At 35.3% G+C, this 17,615-nt stretch overlaps 5 protein-coding genes across 11 annotated transcripts in view; 2 read left to right on the top strand and 3 right to left on the bottom strand.

The window, feature by feature from the left end:
- LOC104792168 overlaps positions 1-947 on the top strand; it is a 1,696-nt gene extending 749 nt beyond the window's left edge. Inside the window, exons 2-5 of the mRNA XM_010518241.2 lie at positions 125-202; positions 299-372; positions 463-570; positions 724-947. Of these exons, the coding sequence (XP_010516543.1) occupies positions 125-202; positions 299-372; positions 463-570; positions 724-840 (377 nt within the window). The 3' untranslated portion in view covers positions 841-947. The remainder of the gene's footprint in view (positions 1-124; positions 203-298; positions 373-462; positions 571-723) is intronic.
- On the bottom strand, positions 1,113-3,591 carry LOC104792167 (putative F-box protein At3g58820). 3 transcript variants are annotated; one of them, XM_019246900.1, is made up of 4 exons: positions 3,350-3,591; positions 2,176-3,116; positions 1,825-1,965; positions 1,113-1,735 (listed from the first exon to the last, which is right to left on the bottom strand). In XM_019246900.1, the coding sequence occupies exons 2-4, from the start codon at positions 3,109-3,111 to the stop codon at positions 1,385-1,387; spliced, it is 1,428 nt and encodes a 475-aa protein (XP_019102445.1). In that variant the 5' UTR covers positions 3,112-3,116; positions 3,350-3,591; the 3' UTR covers positions 1,113-1,384. The 3 variants fall into 3 exon arrangements, with proteins under 3 accessions (XP_019102445.1, XP_010516541.1, XP_010516542.1); XM_010518239.2 differs by having other exon boundaries at positions 2,176-3,121; positions 3,346-3,590; XM_010518240.2 differs by having other exon boundaries at positions 2,176-3,121; positions 3,350-3,590.
- LOC104792166 lies at positions 5,251-7,439 on the bottom strand. 4 transcript variants are annotated; one of them, XR_002038648.1, is made up of 3 exons: positions 7,216-7,439; positions 5,721-7,039; positions 5,251-5,584 (listed from the first exon to the last, which is right to left on the bottom strand). XR_002038648.1 is itself a non-coding variant. In XM_010518237.2 (2 exons), the coding sequence occupies exon 2, from the start codon at positions 7,026-7,028 to the stop codon at positions 5,982-5,984; it is 1,047 nt and encodes a 348-aa protein (XP_010516539.1). In that variant the 5' UTR covers positions 7,029-7,039; positions 7,216-7,439; the 3' UTR covers positions 5,251-5,981. The 4 variants fall into 4 exon arrangements, 2 of the variants coding, with proteins under 2 accessions (XP_010516539.1, XP_010516540.1); XR_769024.2 differs by having other exon boundaries at positions 5,739-7,039; XM_010518237.2 differs by having other exon boundaries at positions 5,251-7,039.
- On the top strand, positions 9,575-15,173 carry LOC104792165 (probable galacturonosyltransferase 15). Of its 2 annotated transcripts, none has more exons than XM_010518236.2 (6): positions 9,575-10,239; positions 10,504-10,550; positions 12,946-13,107; positions 13,472-14,056; positions 14,133-14,435; positions 14,524-15,173. In XM_010518236.2, the coding sequence occupies exons 1-6, from the start codon at positions 10,011-10,013 to the stop codon at positions 14,806-14,808; spliced, it is 1,611 nt and encodes a 536-aa protein (XP_010516538.1). In that variant the 5' UTR covers positions 9,575-10,010; the 3' UTR covers positions 14,809-15,173. The 2 variants fall into 2 exon arrangements, with proteins under 2 accessions (XP_010516538.1, XP_019102444.1); XM_019246899.1 differs by having other exon boundaries at positions 10,105-10,189.
- LOC104792164 (agamous-like MADS-box protein AGL1) overlaps positions 15,410-17,615 on the bottom strand; it is a 4,447-nt gene continuing 2,241 nt past the window's right edge. The window contains exons 3-8 of the mRNA XM_010518232.2: positions 16,944-17,025; positions 16,720-16,781; positions 16,110-16,209; positions 16,000-16,041; positions 15,871-15,912; positions 15,410-15,783 (exon numbers count right to left, since the gene is read on the bottom strand). Of these exons, the coding sequence (XP_010516534.1) occupies positions 15,595-15,783; positions 15,871-15,912; positions 16,000-16,041; positions 16,110-16,209; positions 16,720-16,781; positions 16,944-17,025 (517 nt within the window). The 3' untranslated portion in view covers positions 15,410-15,594. The remainder of the gene's footprint in view (positions 15,784-15,870; positions 15,913-15,999; positions 16,042-16,109; positions 16,210-16,719; positions 16,782-16,943; positions 17,026-17,615) is intronic.

The following is a 17,615-nucleotide window of genomic DNA, read 5'->3' as shown; positions in this document are numbered from 1 at the left end:
TTTTTTTTTTTTTTTTTTTTTTTTGTGTTTGTTTGTTTGTTTGGTTATAGTTGTAGTTTCTGGTGGATTGAAAGATGCTAACTTTTTTTATTTTTTTCTACTTCCTGGTTCGGTGTATAATCAGGGCTTACAGAATATGATCATGATGATTCGAAAGCTAAAGCATTGGAGGCTGAAATAGGAATTAGAGTATTGAGGCATAGTAAGTGACTTGATCTTCTCTGAATGTCTTGGTTTTTTTTTTCATCATTGTAACTGATTGTTGATGAGGACTGTTTTATTTGATTCATGACTTAAGGAGTAAAGAAGCCTGCGGGAACTGCTGAAGAAGTCGAGAAACACTTTGGTTGCACATCTTCGGAGCTAATCATGGTAATTTCATGATGAATGTTTTAGGGATGAAACTGGTGATTTGAGTTTTGGTAGATAAGATGTTTTATGTGTTTGAGTGTTTATGAGCAGGTGGGTGATCGACCTTTCACAGATATTGTTTACGGAAACAGAAACGGGTTTCTAACCGTGTTAACCGAACCTTTGAGTCGAGCTGAGGAGCCTTTCATTGTTAGACAGGTTGGTTTTTGTCTTCCCTTCCTTTGTGGTATACTTTGGTGGTTCTGATTCACGAATGGAAGTACAGAACTTTGTTTCTGCATCTCACTTTTAGATTTTTCAGTAATCTTGTATAGTATAGCTGAATGGAGTTATTTTACTTACTTGTTGCAGGTGAGGAGATTAGAGTTGGCCTTGTTGAAACGTTGGTTGAGAAAAGGTTTGAAGCCTGTAGATCATAGTTTGGTATCAGATGTAACACAGTTTATTAAGGTTCCATCAGATTTGTAAGAAGGATTCTCAGTTTGTTTCTTTTTTTTTATGCGCAATGACAATTTTGACGTTTTGGGTTTTGGCCAAATGCATGAAGTTGAGAATGCCTTATTTAATTTTGTATTCTATTTTGTGTACCGGCAAGATCAACACATGAGAGGGATCTTCAAAATAAAAGCATATTTACGCATAGAGGTAAGGAATTAAACAATTATAAGATGTTTGATGTTTCTGAAAAATGTTAAACAATATTTGTTTCTTTTGCGACTACAACTGCGAAGTCTAGAGCATAAGATAATAGCTATGGTGTAGCTTATTTAACCATGGACATTTCGAGTAAAGAAGTAAAGACATGAAGAACAACTCAAAGCAAATTGTGGCGAAGGACTAAATGACGACAAGCCATCAATAGTAAATGACTAGAAACACTCGGAAAAAATAGAAGAAAAGTTCAATGATTTTGCAATTGCTTTGATTTGAAACGGTTTACAAGCCATTTAAACGCAGAACCGAAATAAATTTAAATGGGAACTTTGGGAATACTATGAGCATGTCTTGTTCTTCAGAGACTTCTATTTGCAGTCCACTTCTTGTACAAGTAATCACTCACAAGGAGTTGGACATTGCAACTCGATGACTTGTTGTAGTCTTCTATCATCTGCAGGATACGTTTAGACACTTCCGGGATTCTGAGCTCTGTAGGATCATTCTCTTCAATATAAATTTCCATCTTCTTCAAACATGGGAAATAGTCCAAGAAATGCTTTATCATTGTCATCTCTTTCATTGTTCCTAGAAACCCCTGAATCTCTAAAATCTTGACTGGGCAAGATGTGAGCGAATGACCTTTGTCCTCCCGAGAAATGCAGTCACAAGCATCCCCGCATTTATTTGTCGCATGGTGCAACAGACCCTGAAAGCATAAAGGAGGAAACAATAAGGGCTTCCAAGTTTGAACTCAATATATGTACTACATGTTTGGCAAATGAGTTGTTTATAAACCTCAATGACTAAGGTTTCTAAATGTGGACAGTTCCTTAGAAGAACTGGCATTGCCTGCCAACTTCGTTCCTTGTCACTCTTAATATCTAACGATTTGAGGTTTTTGAACACTGGCATCGATTCACAGCATAGAGAAAGCACCTGAAAATAAGAAGAACACACAACTAAATCATTTGCAATTACATGTTTCAACACTAGCCCTTCACTGTTTGTTTAATGAGATTTGAACAAACATGACAGCTATGCTCCAGGAGTTGAGACAAAGTCCTGTCTACTGTCTGTTATCTCCTCGATACCAGTTGAATAAAAATATTACAAGAGAGAGAGAGAGGAAAAATATAGGAAACTGACCTCGAGAGTATCCGGAAACAAGTCCAGATGCTGAACATGTTGTATGCCATGAAAGAGTTTCCACACATTACTAAATCCGAGAGCAATGTCGTGGTGCCAATGATGATGATGATGATCATCATTTGGTTCTCTAAGTCGCTGTAGTTCCTCTTCAGTTAATGAAAAGACAATTCGAGCACCACATAAGTTTTTCATCTTAACAAGTGGATAGTCCGGGGCAACATAACCATTGTAATTAAAGTAAGTGAGACTCGGTGTATCAAATGATACAGAGCCAAAGAATTCGCCGTCATATATTGTTAGGGTCTTGAGGCTTGCACTAGAAACGTTCACATCATCATCTTTCCAGATCACATTAACCAGGACTAATTCCTCAAGTGCAGGCAAATCATGAAGAAGAATCTCAAAGTTATTAACCCAAGCTGAGTCAATAACGAGAGTTTTAAGCATAGGTAAGAAAAAGCTACCAGCCAACCAATCAATTTCAACTCCACAGTCTATCTTGAGCTTAACAAGTGTCCTGCACTCGAAAGATTTTGGAGACAGCTGATAGTTATCATCTCCATCTGAATCCAAGATGACTAATAGATCAAGGTCCGAAACACCACGCAGCAACACATTGTGTATCCAACGATCCACACGATCAGAATCAACCGCGGATAAACACTTGAGGGAGCATTTCTGAATGGGAGAATTAGCCTGCAAAGCCAATATTCTATCCACAAAATCCATGAAGCTCTGTATGATTTCGGGCCTATGCCGCTTACCCTCTTCCGGATGAAGAAAGACAGAGTCATCAATGTAAAGATAAGGAACAAATGCAAGGAGGTTGCGCCACCTCTTGGAGAGAATCGAAGTCAAAGCAGCCTCCTTTGTGGTAAGGAAGGAGAGTACATGACAAAGAAGCTCGTTTGGTAGACTGCTAACGCGATCCATCTTCTCTGCACTGCACGAAAGAAGAGTTAAGTAGTCAAATCTCAAAGCTTTTTCATAAGAACATCACGGATACATAAATACCAAACTGTGCATCAGGAGGATCTACAAACAGAGGAATGATTAAAAAAGAAAAAAAAAAAAGGAGCAAGTGAATTGTTAACTACGCATATAGGATCCAACCCAAAGGAGAATAATTAGTAGAAGCAGAAGAAAGGAGTAAACTTGAGCACCTACCTACCTTGTTCCAAACGATTAGTCCTAAGACCCAAAATTAAGAGATGCGTCCAGTGAGAAGAGAGTGAGAGAGTTGGGAGTGCAAATCACGTGGTTTCTATTGGCACTTAATGAAGAAGAAACGCAGGATACCCAGCGAAAGGGGCAGAGGGGAGGAAAGTCTCAGAAGAATTTTTGGTTCGACAAAGGGCATCGGAGTCGAATACGGTGAAATTGAAAGCAGCAGCGAGACTCTAGAATCTAGTGCAATGTGTTGGTTCTATTTTTTTTCCGGTTTTCAAAATATCATCGGTTTAATCCGGTACACAAAACAAAACAGGCTTGAATTTGGGCTGCGAAAGAATGCAAGAACAAGTCAGACCCACGTATAAGCCCAGAACCTGAGAATCAAAACTGAGCATCCTTCTTTTGCTCTAGGGTCAGTAAGACAATTTCACCCATAATAGACATTTTAATAGTTAACTAGATTATGATTTGTGCTAGAACATCGGTTGAAATTCATTTTATTTATATTATAACTTTAGAATAAAATATAATTTATATGATTATTTTTAAAAGTTCTTTTTAGATAAAATATTATGCAATAAAATCATATGCTAAATATAATAGTCTAGAGAAAACACATATTTTGTAAGTTTTATATTATTAATTTTGTAATTTCATGTATGAGAAATGATTCTGTTTGTTGTTTGTTTTATTTTAGTTTTTGAACATGTTTGATGAAAGTTTTTCAATAGGACCCGTGCTTAGGTAATATTTTATTTTCAACTGCACAATAAGATCTCGGAAATCACATTAATTGTGATACATTGTTACGATTTTATTTCTTTTTACGTCTAACAGTATATTTTTATGTCTAACCGTATATATTTTGTAAACTAATACGGCTTTAAGGTTTTCGTTTCAACTTATCCCATCAGTAGCTATTTTGTTTTTGGTTTTGTTGTTCAGATGTGAGATATTTCCGATGATTTTGCATTATGGACACAACTACAATGGAAAAAAAGTATGGATATAAGGTTCTTTATCCATCACTAGCTATTTTGTTTAAAAGGTCTAACTGATGCTACTTTTCATCATTTGAGAACCATGACATCTTCACAGAGCAAGCCCCAGGAAAATAAAAAATGTCAATGATGCAAAGGTCTACAACAACCATACCTCTTATGCTCAGGTTCTGTGTCATATTTTGTTAATTATTGTACTGTAGTATGTCATCTTATTGTATTCTAGTTCAACTGCTGCTTTTTTTAATCATTCTTAATAATATTGTTTAATTTTGCAGGATATAAGGATTAAGGAGGAGACCCATTGTGCATTATGGACACATCAACGATGGAGAACAAATACGGCTTGAAGGTTTTTGTTTCAACTTATCCATCCCTATTTTGTTTAAAAGGTCCAACTGCTGCTGCTTTTAATCGTTCTTATAATATAGTTTTGCAGTATCAAAAAGACACATTTGAGAACCATGACTTATTCACAGAGAAGCCTCAGGAAAAAAAACAAGTTCCAATGATGCAGAGGTCTACAACAACCAGCCCTCTTATGCACAGGTTATGTACCATTTTAAGATCGGACTTATAATAACTTAATGAATCTGTTTTATCATTTGAAGCACTCATCGTTCCAATAAGTGAGACTGTGACTTTTTGGTTCTTGTTGTTGCTGCTTGTGCTTTCTAATTACTGGGTTTTGTTTCTTAGATTCTGTTTTTTTTTTTTGGTTTTGTTGTTCAGATGGGAGATATTAGGGATGATTTTGCATTATGGACACAACTACAATGGAATACAGACAGACAAAAAGAAAAAAAAAAAACAATGGAAAACAGTTGTGATTTTAATTATGGACATTATCAGTTTACAAGTAGCAGCAGACTCGACAAAGGCATCGGACAGAGTGAAATTGAAAGCAGCAGACTCGTAAAACTAGTGTTAAGTGTTGATAAATACTGGCTTCTACATTCTGTTGAAGTGTTGATATAGAGTGTGAAAAGTCTATTGCTCCTTTTAACACTTGGTTTCTGGTTGATACAAAAGATATGTGAAATGCTATTGGCTTCGTCAAATCCAGTCACCAGGTTGAGTCCAAGCCAAAGCTGTGTTGCTGGAGCAGTGCATATTGACGTTGTTTCATCTCACCCTTCTCCGGGATCAGCAGCCAATCACAAGCTGAGAATGAAATGGACTCCTGAGGTCCACGAGTCTTTTGTAAAGTCGGTGATCAAACTTGGAAAGGCCTGAAAGTGAGTTTTTAGATATATGAGATATGAGTAGGCACTTTATAAGTCAGTATGGACAGCAGCTTACAAGCAACAGCATCCAACATTCTCATATTTGGAGTTTTTACAGATTCAACAACCACAACAGACTTACTGATCTTAGTTAACTTACAAACGAGAATCAATAAAAGCAGCTGGCTTTACGCAACCCTGCTGAATTTAAGCGGAGAGTTTAGTTTAGTTACGCTAACCAAAACAGTCTTCTTAACCCTAACCACAGCCACTAAAGTGACCATGATCTTACCAGAATCGAATCATAATCCACCTTTTAAGCATTTTCCTTTGGAAGCAGATATATTATTGCTGCCTACAGCTTTCAAAGAATGAACTTGATATATGAAAATCTGACAGCCAATCAGCTCATATGCGATTCAAACCAGTTAAAGATTTGGTCAGACTGCGAGCTCGTCATCTCATGGTATGCATATGCAAGATTCAGTTCTTCCTCAACAGGAGTAATCAAACTTTGTTCCAGTGATATTCCGTAGCCACTGAGAGCTTGTTTCCACGGTGTTCTCCGTCCATCACGTTTCATGTATCCCTTCTCATCAACAAATCCCTTGTCTTGAAATAGCTTAAACAGTTTGGCCGAGACATCTGAACCAAGACCTGGAATCCTACCTGCCAAGAAATCAGGAGAAAGCGGCAAATCCAAGCATTCAATCTCTGCAGCATCAACGCCTTCCATTCTGAGACCTTCTAAAAATTCCCTAATCTTTTGTTGTCTGTAGACATCTTTAGGCATGTGCACAAAAAGAGTCGGCGGATAGTGTTTACTTATACTAATCTGATCAAAGACTCCTTCCGCAATCATAAGCACGATGCTACTAAACCGCAAATGTGTAGCAAGAGCAGAGACAAAGTAGCCACCAGATGAAGCCCCTAACGCGACAAGAGGAAGCCTTTGAAGCTTGTGCTTATCCACCCACGATTTAATGATGTTTTCAACAATGGTTTTTTCCTTCCCCAAGGTCCAGCATTTCCCAGCACTAGATACAGTCAAAACAGCGAACTTCTTAGCTAAAGCAAACCGGACAAGAAACCTCTCTTCTGGTAGACCAGTACATTCAGGGCAATCTGAAGATTTGTCCCAAAAGTCAGAAGCTTTCCTATGGCAACCATGAGCGATAAACAGAACTGCCTTTGCCGAATTTGGTATCTTCCATATCAGTTGAGTCCCGTTCTGAATCTCTACGGTTGGATGAGATTCCAAATCGGGATTGAAATTGTTCGAAATATGTCTCGGTTGTTCCAGTTCCAGCTCCGAGCTCTGATTCTTCTTGCCACTGAAACAAAACAACAGAACCGCGACCAGTGAGATCCCAAAAACGAAGAATACAACTCCGAATTGATTGATTCGAGATCCATGCCACGATCTCCCTTTGTCAGCACGCTTCGACATCACTGCAAATACTAATCGGAACAATGAGAACAATCACAATTTGTAATTCTCACCTCGTCAAGGAATCACATTCTTTGTGTAATCCACCAACAAAGATAAAGTCTATAACAGATCAAGCACTGCCCGCAACAAATCAAAGTGCTAAGACTGAAGAAATCAAAACTAGCATAATAATATAAAAACTAACCGGATGAGAAGAGACGAATCTTTTAAACCCTAATTTCCACTTTATTCCGACCACGACCGGTAAGGTTCCGAGAGAACTCCCGATGCGGTGGTGGACGACGACTTTAATAAGTTTAAACTCCGTTCCGTTTTCTTACGATTGTTTGTTATTCTGTGAACGACACTCTGAATGAAAAGCGCTCCGTTTTGCAATTTTTCTCTCACAGTTCCTGCCGTTTTAACTAAGGAAGAATTTTTAAAATAAATGACACACACACACATGAATCGTCAATTACATCTATATATAATAATGACACTGTAGCGATGCTAGAACTATATAAAATTAAGTTTTGGTAGGTTACAAATATTAGTTCCCCTATACTATATTCATAATCCGATTTAAAAATTTTAGAAGTCTGAACAAAAATAGTGAGGATAATCTATACATATTCGGTTGTTGGTAAATGACCAAGGCCGGTCGGTATTGGCCTTAAGTGTGTTGTACACTGTGTAGTAGTTGAGTAAAGTTAATAATGAAGAGTTTGCATCCTAGCTAATTTAGCTTTACGATAATTGTGGAGTTGATTTACAATTTTTTTTTTGTTAACGTGTTGAATGTTTTTGTAGATCCGTAAAAATACTACGAGTCTACGAAGCGAAGCGGCCATGTTGGTAACCATTAAGAAGACTAGTAAAAAAATGAACATCTTGATTCTTGATCCTCGACTTTGTACAACAAGTTTGAGAATATAGAACGAAATCCTTGTGAGTGTACTAGATCAGTACTGCTAAGACCAAAGTACGGCGAAAATATTTCACTTTAAACGACTTTCTTATAATATACGTAAACATAAAACGTATGGGGGAAAAGGTTGTGAAGCTGTAAAGATAACTAGATAAGGTAAGGTTTTGAAACCGATTTTTTGAACTATATATGCATGCCAAAAATTGATGTAATTTCCTAATTTATCAACTTGCGTGACGAACATTGCCAATCGCACTATCGATACATGCAGAAATGACAAAAAAAGCATGTTGTATTTAAAATAATTAAATTGTACAACTTTCTACATTGAAATCATATGATTTATGTTATACAAATTAACAAGCTGACACAATTTTTAATTATATTTTAGACTTCGATCTAATTCTGGCCACACTATAGTTTTCTGAACACATATATATTTCATCCGAAGCATGAAGATTTTTCTCATATCGATAAATACAAACATGCAGCAATCATATATGTTTGACGTCAAAAAACTGTCCTACTCAACACATGTTCAATCAATTTTTTTGAATCAGGACTATATATATTATTAAATCACCTCAAAGAGTTATATGATCCAATAATCTTTACCTTAGTTGAATGTTAAAAATACATATTCATCAGTTGCCTTCCATCTACACTTCCCATAATTACGATATGACTTATATAAGTGGTATTCATCTCCCAACCATTCACAATCATGAACAAAAACACAAAACGAGTTAATATTAAAGTCATCATGATACAATTCACACACCTATAGGCACAACAACAAAAGCACGATAACACTCAAATTCTATGAGCGCNTTTTTTTTTTTTTTTTTTTTTTTTTGTTAATAAATAGTTTAGGGGTCGTTTAGACTAGAGTAGTTTTTTTTTTTTTTCTATGTAACTAGGGGTAAATAAATTAATAGTTTTTTTTCGTTTGTCGGCAAACTTCTTATTTCATCAGTAGGTGAAGAATAATACTAGTATATCTTCTAAAACAAAAGGTAGAGTACAAACTAATATAATGACGACCAATACTATAAGTTTGTCGAAGTGGTCCATTGATATACTAAAGATCATATCCCTTAATTTTAGTTAACACTTAACAGTATGGCTGGCTAAAGTAAAACCCCAAAAAAATCCGTTAACTAGCCAGCTCTCTCCCATTGTCATAATGGAGAAATGAGAACAACTTAATGGACGGTGTGATCTCCAGGAATAGCGCACCATTAAATTCCATGTGGGCTCCCACACTGGAACCCTTCTCTCTCTCTCTCTCTCTGCTATGTGTCGGTGTGTGTGTAACTCCACAAAATACAAACTGTACACTTAGAGATGGACATTTCTGTAATTTTCTGTAGCTATTACTACAAATTTTCCAATTTATCGGTATATAATAAATATAACAGTTTCCATAATTCGTTTTACTTAATCATCTCACCTTTATTAATTATTACGTTATACTAGTAATTTACTTTTTATTGTTTATTTATGTATGTGTGCTAAATACCCGCGGAGTTGAACGCGGCATTGGTTTTGGCTTTTTACATATTTTTTTTAAAAAAATATATCATTTATTACAAAGAATATTAATTTAATTCATATTGACAAACTCGTGACTTGAGAGATAGAATAATATTCCACTTTTTTTTTTAACGAAAATAAAATTCTTTGATGGATTTATTTGGTTAACATAAAAAACTTATTATTATTGTGTCTCCCTTTGGCTTCTTTGAATGAATTGAATGTTGTTGTTGTTTTTTTATTATTCACATCGTACAGATCACAAAAACCCAAAGACACCAGTCTGAGTCCCTCTCTCTCTCGCTCGCTCCTCGTCGTCGTCGAGCTTCGTTTCTCCACTGATTGTTTATCCAAATTCTGGGACTCACGTTTGCTTTTTTTGATCGCATCTTCTTCTCGATCCATGTTGTGTGTTTTGATTTAAGTGAGAGAGTGGAGATCTGGAAGAACAGAGTTGTGTGACAGTCTTAATTAGTACTGTTTTTGGGATTGATGGAAGTGTGTGGAGAGAAAGTGTGAGAAAGCAAGTGAGGGGAATGAAGTTTTACATATCGGCGACGGGGATTAAGAAGGTTACGATATCGAATCCAGGCGTCGGATTCGGAAAAGGAAGCGGAGGAGGAGGAGGATGCTCGGCGTCGAGGAGATTCTCTGGTCGGACCTTTTTACTGTTGCTCCTTCTGCTCGCCCTCGTCCTCCCTTTTATCTTCGTCAGGTTCGCGTTTCTCGTCCTCGAATCCGCCTCCGTTTGCGATTCTCCTCTCGGTACCCTTTTTTTTTCTTTTCTTTCCTCTTTTTTTTTTTTTTTTTCTTTCTTTTTCTCATTCTTTTAATTTTTTTTAAAGAGTAGTAATTAGATTTCTCATATCATCTGCTAAACTTTGGTAATTAGGGTTTGCAAATGTGTGAATTCAGATTGATTGGTAATTCGATTTGGATTAATCTTCTTTCTTCGTATTGAATGCTATGTATGGTATGGTAATTTAATAATACTTTATTACTTTTTCGTTTGACTTTTTGTATTCACAGATTGCATGGGACTGAGACTTCTCCGTGGGGGCGACGACACATCTCTGGTAACCTTTTCTTTTTTTAATATACTATACTAGTTAGTGCCTTTTACTCTAATAATTTATATTAAGATTTTTGAAGTATTATGTTCTTTAAATTTTGTTTATTTAAATTTTTATTTATAACATTAACCTTTAAAAAAATTCCATAAATAAGAAACTCAAATACTAAACTTTCTTAAATCGAACAACATTTGTACATTTATTGCCATAAAATCTTAACAATATCTATACATTCCGATTTTTCCAAAAATAGCTCTATCCATTAAAGTTTTAATCCCATAAAAATCACCAAAACTATCTTTAGAGATTTTGTTTGTATAGACTTTCTATAGAAATTTTTGCTTTACATATTTTTATTGTAAAATGTAGATTTAGTCATCTACATTACTTGATTTGAGGTACTTAGGGGTTGATTCCTTAGATTTCTCAAATTATAATAAATAAAATTAAATAATTATCCCGTGGTGTTTCTATAAATTGAAGTACATTTGGTGTTCTTTAAGTTATACTTATTTACAAAGTTAATTTTTAAAAAATTGCACATACAAACAGAATCAATTAGATTCCTAAAATGTCTCTATAAATTTGGTTTATAATTTCCAAAAAAATTTACATATATTAAGAAATTTATTACACTTAATAACATATGCCAAAAATATTTATACAATATTTTCTTCTTTTAAAAACTCTAACATTCAATAATAACTATATTGTTTCATATGAACAATTAAAACTTTAATGGTTATTAATATGCTGATAAAAAAATGCAAAAATAATTATTTCACGGGTTAAATCTAATAAATTGGAGTATTTATAATATAATTTACTATGCTGTATACTGCAAAATAACTTTTATGGATATATTTTTTTCACGGGTTAAATCTAAATAACTTTAAACTTACGGATTAAATTTAAAAACACTAAAAAATTAAAAATATAATAATGTAAGAATAATTATTTCACGGGTTAAATCTAAAAAGCAGTAAAAATTTCTATTTTTATAACCATAAGAAATTTGATACGGTAAAAACGTAACATTAGTATAAATAAAACTAAATAATTGTCAGGTGTTTGCGGTATACAACTAATCAAATTTTATAATTAATAATTAAAATACAATTATACAATCTTAAACACTAAACAAAATAAACAAAATTAACAAACAAATACAATTTTTTTTATATTGTAAAAATATTGTCCTGTTGGGTACCGGGTTAAAATCTAGTACATCGTGGGTTAAAATCTAGTTTTGTTACATTATTCAAGTTTACTAAACGTCTTTCTTCATAGTAGTAAAATTCTTATGTCGGCAAATATTGTTTACCTAGGTACGTTATATTTAAGATATTTATTCATGTGATGATTTTGGTTTAGCTAGTCTTATAATCATTTCACTTTTTAAAATGGATGGGAAACAGGAGAATAATATTCAACAATTGCCAATTTGTCATAGTGCTGTGTTATTAAAGGGGAAGAAGATATGATTGTTCATTGTTGTATGGGAACCCCCAAAAAATTAAGTCTTTGCCAGCTGTTTTACGTTAGTGTTGCTGGTGTCGTATAGCGAGTGATGAGATGAGCTTGCCTCTTGGACCTGGGTAGGGTAAAATATGTAAAACCCTCATAATTATCTATGTCATTGTCTATGATCAGGAACAGAGAGAGATGCAATACTGTAGTCTCTAAGGGTAAAATTTTGCTGGTTTCTGATTTGTGGATTGTGATTTTGCTATAGTTAAAAGTTTTCTATCCATGCAAATATGCAATCACTTTTTCGTGTATCAATTTACTTTAATAGTATATATATATATATATATATATATATAGGATGATTTTGATAGATCGATTTGTCATTATTCGCGTTTGATCTGATGTCAACATGTGAGCTTTGTCGGAAACGAGCCCACAAAGTGGGTTCTTATCAAAATATTTACCTTTTTTTACTTTATCTAGAACATAGCATGCCCTAGGGAGTGTGTAATTAGGAGCTACCTTGAGGGAGCTTAGTTTTTTTAGTCGAGTTTGTTATATAAAAAAAAAAATCTTCGTATTGATTGCTATAGATGCCAGAACCAATGTAGTACACTTAAGTTAAATGTAGGAGTTTCAACTTTCCCCACTGAGGTTTTCTTTTCTGAGAGGACACGTGGCAGTTTTTTGCTGCCACCAGAAAGTGCATAGCCACTTGGTTTCATTCTCTCCTTTATATATACGTAGCAACAAACAGGAACAAAGAGAAACGAGACAGACGGATAATTCCAATAGATGACTTAAAAAAGGCTTTCGTATTGCAGTTTTGTTGTTTTGTGTCATGAGTTGATGTAAAGACACTATGACAGCTTTTTTAGTTAGTTACAACTCACACGGCAAGAAATTGCGTGTATTTGCTTCTTTTCAGAAAATCGGGGAAGAGTTGACACGAGCGCTAGTGGAAGAGACAGAACAGGACGTTAATGGAAGAGTTACGAAGGGCTCGTTGGACTCATTCGACGACCTTGTCAAGGAGATGACGTTAAAACGCCGTGATATAAAGGCGTTTGCTTCCGTGACTAAGAAGATGGTATGTCTTTAAACAATTTTGGTCATCACTGTAGTATCAAGTTTGGTATAGGGGTGAGATAATTTACCTTAAGATATGATCCAATGGGTTTTTGTTGGAGCTGTTCTCTCTCTGAGCATGCCATTGTCTTGTCCTTTACTGAACAACTAAGATGCATTATTGGAATTGAGGTTATTGGTCTTTAGATTAAGCACAAAAGGATGTTAGTTTCAAGATCTATTGATGGTACTAAACGTTCAGTAGCAGTTAAAGAAGACATAGATCTTCTTGTGTTGAGAAGACAAAAGCTTATTCTTACTTATGTCAAGCACCTTCTGCTCTGGTCCTTCTATTCATGTGACATTTTGTTCTCTTTAATTTTCAGCTGTTGCAGATGGAACGTAAAGTCCAATCAGCTAAACATCATGAGTTAGTGTACTGGCATTTAGCTTCTCACGGTATTCCCAAAAGCCTCCATTGCCTTTCCCTGAGATTAACTGAAGAATACTCTGTAAATGCCATGGCTCGAACGCGTTTGCCTCCACCTGAATCCGTTTCTCGTCTGACCGACCCATCTTTTCACCATGTTGTCATCTTGACTGACAATGTTCTCGCTGCTTCCGTCGTCATATCTTCTACAGTAGAAAACGCTGTGAATCCTGATAAGTTTGTCTTCCATATTGTTACCGACAAGAAAACCTATACCCCAATGCACGCTTGGTTTGCTATGAACTCTGCTTCATCTCCGGTTGTTGAAGTAAAGGGACTTCATCAGTATGATTGGCCTCAAGAAGTGAATTTCAAAGTTAGAGAGATGCTAGACATTCACCGCATGATTTGGAGACGGCATTATCAAAATTTGAAAGACTCTGATTTTAGTTTCGTGGAGGGTACTCATGAGCAGTCCTTGCAAGCTCTAAATCCGAGCTGCCTCGCCCTTTTGAATCATCTTCGCATCTACATTCCCAAGGTAAAAGTTTTTACCCACTCAACTCTTCTCTGAGTTATATATCATTTTGAAAGCCACTTTTGTTTGGACCGCGCAGCTTTTTCCAGACCTCAACAAGATAGTTTTGTTGGATGATGATGTAGTAGTACAACGCGACCTTTCGTCTTTGTGGGAAATGGATCTCAACGGTAAAGTTGTCGGTGCGGTTGTTGACTCGTGGTGCGGGGACAACTGTTGTCCGGGAAGAACTTACAAAGACTACTTCAACTTCTCACATCCTCTGATTTCATCAAACTTTGTTGAAGACGACTGCGCTTGGCTTTTTGGTATGAATGTCTTTGATCTAAAAGCCTGGAGACAAACCAATATCACAGAAGCTTACTCTACATGGTTAAGACTCGTGAGTATATTAATAGACCGATCTCATTTCTTCGTTACATTATCAGCAATGCAACTAGTTACACAAATCATATTCAATTTAACTGCAGAGTGTTAGCTCCGGGCTACAGTTATGGCAACCAGGAGCTTTACCACCGACACTACTTGCTTTCAAAGGACTCACACAGTCTCTTGACCCATCATGGCATGTTGCTGGACTAGGATCTCGATCTGTTAAATCCCCGGAAGAGATTCTGAAATCTGCTGCGGTTTTACATTTTAGCGGTCCAGCAAAGCCGTGGCTAGAGATCAGTAACCCTGAGGTACGATCTCTTTGGTATAGATACGTAAATTCCTCCGACATCTTCATTAGGAAATGCAAAATCATGAACTGAGAAAGAGAAAAAAAAAACAGATTAGAAACAAATAAAAGAAAAGAGAAAAAAACTGAGTGATAAAGCCAACACTTGCGGCTGTACGTATGAGAGAACGGAGGGAAGAAGGTCGAAGCCTTCAGCCTCTGCTCATATTTTCTCTCATATCCATATACTAAACAGTAATTTAGAGGAAGGAAGGACATTATATTAGACTTTTAAGCGTATCTAGCTTTTTCTTCGTTATCTCTCAACTAGTATAGCAAAGATGTATTTTTGTTTAATTAGAGCTACACATATTGTAATAATTCATCACATAATAGATGTTTGTAAGTTTGTATTCTTTGTAACCCATAAGTTATCTATGGACATAATCATTTTGTCTATATTTATAATTTTACTAGTCTCTATCCAAAGCTGTTTCTATATGTAAAGGTGATTGAACTAATGTTAATTGATAGGCTTAGGCGTCTAGTCGTTTATGAACAAACATGAAATTTACGAAAACTATACCGTTCGGTGCATCCAGATTCATGAATTTTGGTTGGATATTTTATGCCAATCTTAGTTGTGTGTTTCGATTATTGACAACTACTCAACTAGTGGTACGGTATGCCGTAACGGGGTTTATAACTTTTGGATTGATATACTGTTGTAATTAGGCAATAGAAACAAGAGTTTTGGTATTCCCATTTATTATTAGAACCTAAACTTATGAATAAGAAGTTGCATTATAGGATATATATAATAAACTCTCTAGTCTCTCTCTCGTTTTGATGGGGAAGAAACAAGTGTTCATGTTCTGGTTTACACAAGTTGAAGAGGAGGTTGGTCTTGGGCGGAGAATTGCTGATTCGGTTCAAGAAGGTTCACCGGAATATAGTTCCGATTATAGTGATGCGACTGATGTGAAGACACACCGGATTCGTAAACAGTCGTCCCTTGTATCACATTCGATTCCTGCTGATCCGGATTCAATCTGGCGCCTTCGGCTATCTGTTAAACCCAAAATTCAAAATGTTTGCTCGAGATATTAATTAGTTACACAATAGAAACTGAAATTCGGAACAGAACGTGGCTAACCTTAGCTCGCAGATACATGTTATCATGTTGCAACTCCATTTCCTACATGATTTATGGGAAAACTCAAACACGTCAGAAAGACATGAGACGAAAGATCTATTACTTGGGAAGGAAGAAACCGTTGTTTACCCTCTTTTGCATATACTCTATCTCTGTCACTAACATCTCGTTCTGCGAAATTTCACAAAAGAGTGAGAAAACAGTTTAAAATAAGAGAGAGAGCCTTACGTAGGTTTCACCTTTTTAGTTCGGACGCGGCTGATTCCTTTTTCAAGCCGTCCTTCGAGATTCTTGAGTTCCTTGAAGTTCAAGGAACCAAGTGATTCCCCAACGATATGCCTTCAGTTTATAAACATAAACATTATGAAAAAAAAACCTCTAAAGAAAATTACAAACGAACTTTTGTAACGAAAAATAAACTCTAAAGAAAATTACAAACGAACTTTTGCAACGGACCAAATTAATTAAGTGAACTAATACCAATTCGGAAAGTAAAACAGATCCATGTCGAACATGCAAGCAATTCAAATAAACCAAACTAAAAAAAAAAAGAGATAAAAGATGTGTATATATAATTTTGAAAAGAAAACAGATTTCAATAATGATTAGTTAATACTACAATATTCATTTTTTTCTATCTTTGTACCTTAATCTGATTATTTATGAAGTCAAGCCCAAAATTTATATGAACTGAAACGCAACTAAAATAAAAATAAAAATTGATTCCAATTAGAATTTCTTCTTGAACAAATCGAAACGCTCAACGTATATTATTACAGTAGACTGTTCAAGAAACAAGAAATTAACCAAATCAGAAAGTGGAAACCTCATGAAAAGTTAATGAGTTACCTGTTTGAATTCTGAATGTCCCGAATCTGCCTCCGAAGCTTAGAGGCTTCTTGCTGATAATACTTCAGAATGCCATGCATACAAAACATACCAAATTAACCGTCAAAGCTGCTTCAATGCACTTCAAGAACTCTCGCTTTTTGTGGGTAATGTTAATTTTTTTTTTTTCAACACTACTTGATCATTAATGAAAACAAGGAAAACAGAAAAGGATAAAACTATACCTGAGTATTAGCTTCGGTTACGGAAGGAGGATTGACAGCATCAGAACAAGCTTTCTTGTACCTTTCAATTGTACCCCTCACACTAAAAAGATCCATAAACAATCATATATTTAATTTTCAAATATATACTTTTAACATATTGGTTAGTGTAGGAAGGAGAGACTCTTGATTATAGTCTTACAATTAATTTTTTTTCCCAGGCCAAAAACCTTAATATTGACGAGAAAGGAATGTGATGGCTTTGGAGTTGGGACCAGTTTCTGACTAGTACGAGGAGAAAATTTCAATTCATACACATAGTCCAAGACTCCTAAGTACAAGTTACATCACTAAACAATGAAATTAATGAAAGTAAGGATAGATTCTACTACTTGCTATGGTTTTAAATTGGTAATTAGGGTTTGATGAGGAATATAGAAGAAGTTTCATGCATATTATATGATTCGATGTCATTAAAATATGTACATATATTAAAGATCAGTAACTGTTTTATTTTTCTGCTTAGAATAACAAATAATGGAGCACAGAATGCCAGAGATTCCTATTGGCTAGTACCCTTTTAATTTCCGACACTTCTCTGAGTTTCTCCTCTCATATTAATATCCAATGCGTACATGTCACACACACACGTATACTGTATATATATATATATATATATATATATATATATAT

This window comes from Camelina sativa, chromosome 6, assembly GCF_000633955.1.
Source record: "Camelina sativa cultivar DH55 chromosome 6, Cs, whole genome shotgun sequence".
Lineage (NCBI taxonomy): Eukaryota > Viridiplantae > Streptophyta > Magnoliopsida > Brassicales > Brassicaceae > Camelina > Camelina sativa.
The sequence above is the reverse complement of the archived record's forward strand: the minus strand, read 5'-3'. Positions and strand labels throughout refer to the sequence as shown.

Coding starts and splice junctions, on each gene's coding strand:
- LOC104792167 (XM_019246900.1), bottom strand. CDS start 3,111: ATGGATCGCGTTAGCAGTCTACCAAACGAGCTTCTTTGTCATGTACTC. Junction 1,966..2,175: donor TGTTTCCGGATACTCTCGAG/GTCAGTTTCCTA, acceptor TCTTATTTTCAG/GTGCTTTCTCTATGCTGTGA. Junction 1,736..1,824: donor TAGAAACCTTAGTCATTGAG/GTTTATAAACAA, acceptor TTATGCTTTCAG/GGTCTGTTGCACCATGCGAC.
- LOC104792166 (XM_010518237.2), bottom strand. CDS start 7,028: ATGTCGAAGCGTGCTGACAAAGGGAGATCGTGGCATGGATCTCGAATC.
- LOC104792165 (XM_010518236.2), top strand. CDS start 10,011: ATGAAGTTTTACATATCGGCGACGGGGATTAAGAAGGTTACGATATCG. Junction 10,240..10,503: donor CGTTTGCGATTCTCCTCTCG/GTACCCTTTTTT, acceptor TTGTATTCACAG/ATTGCATGGGACTGAGACTT. Junction 10,551..12,945: donor GGGGCGACGACACATCTCTG/GTAACCTTTTCT, acceptor GCTTCTTTTCAG/AAAATCGGGGAAGAGTTGAC.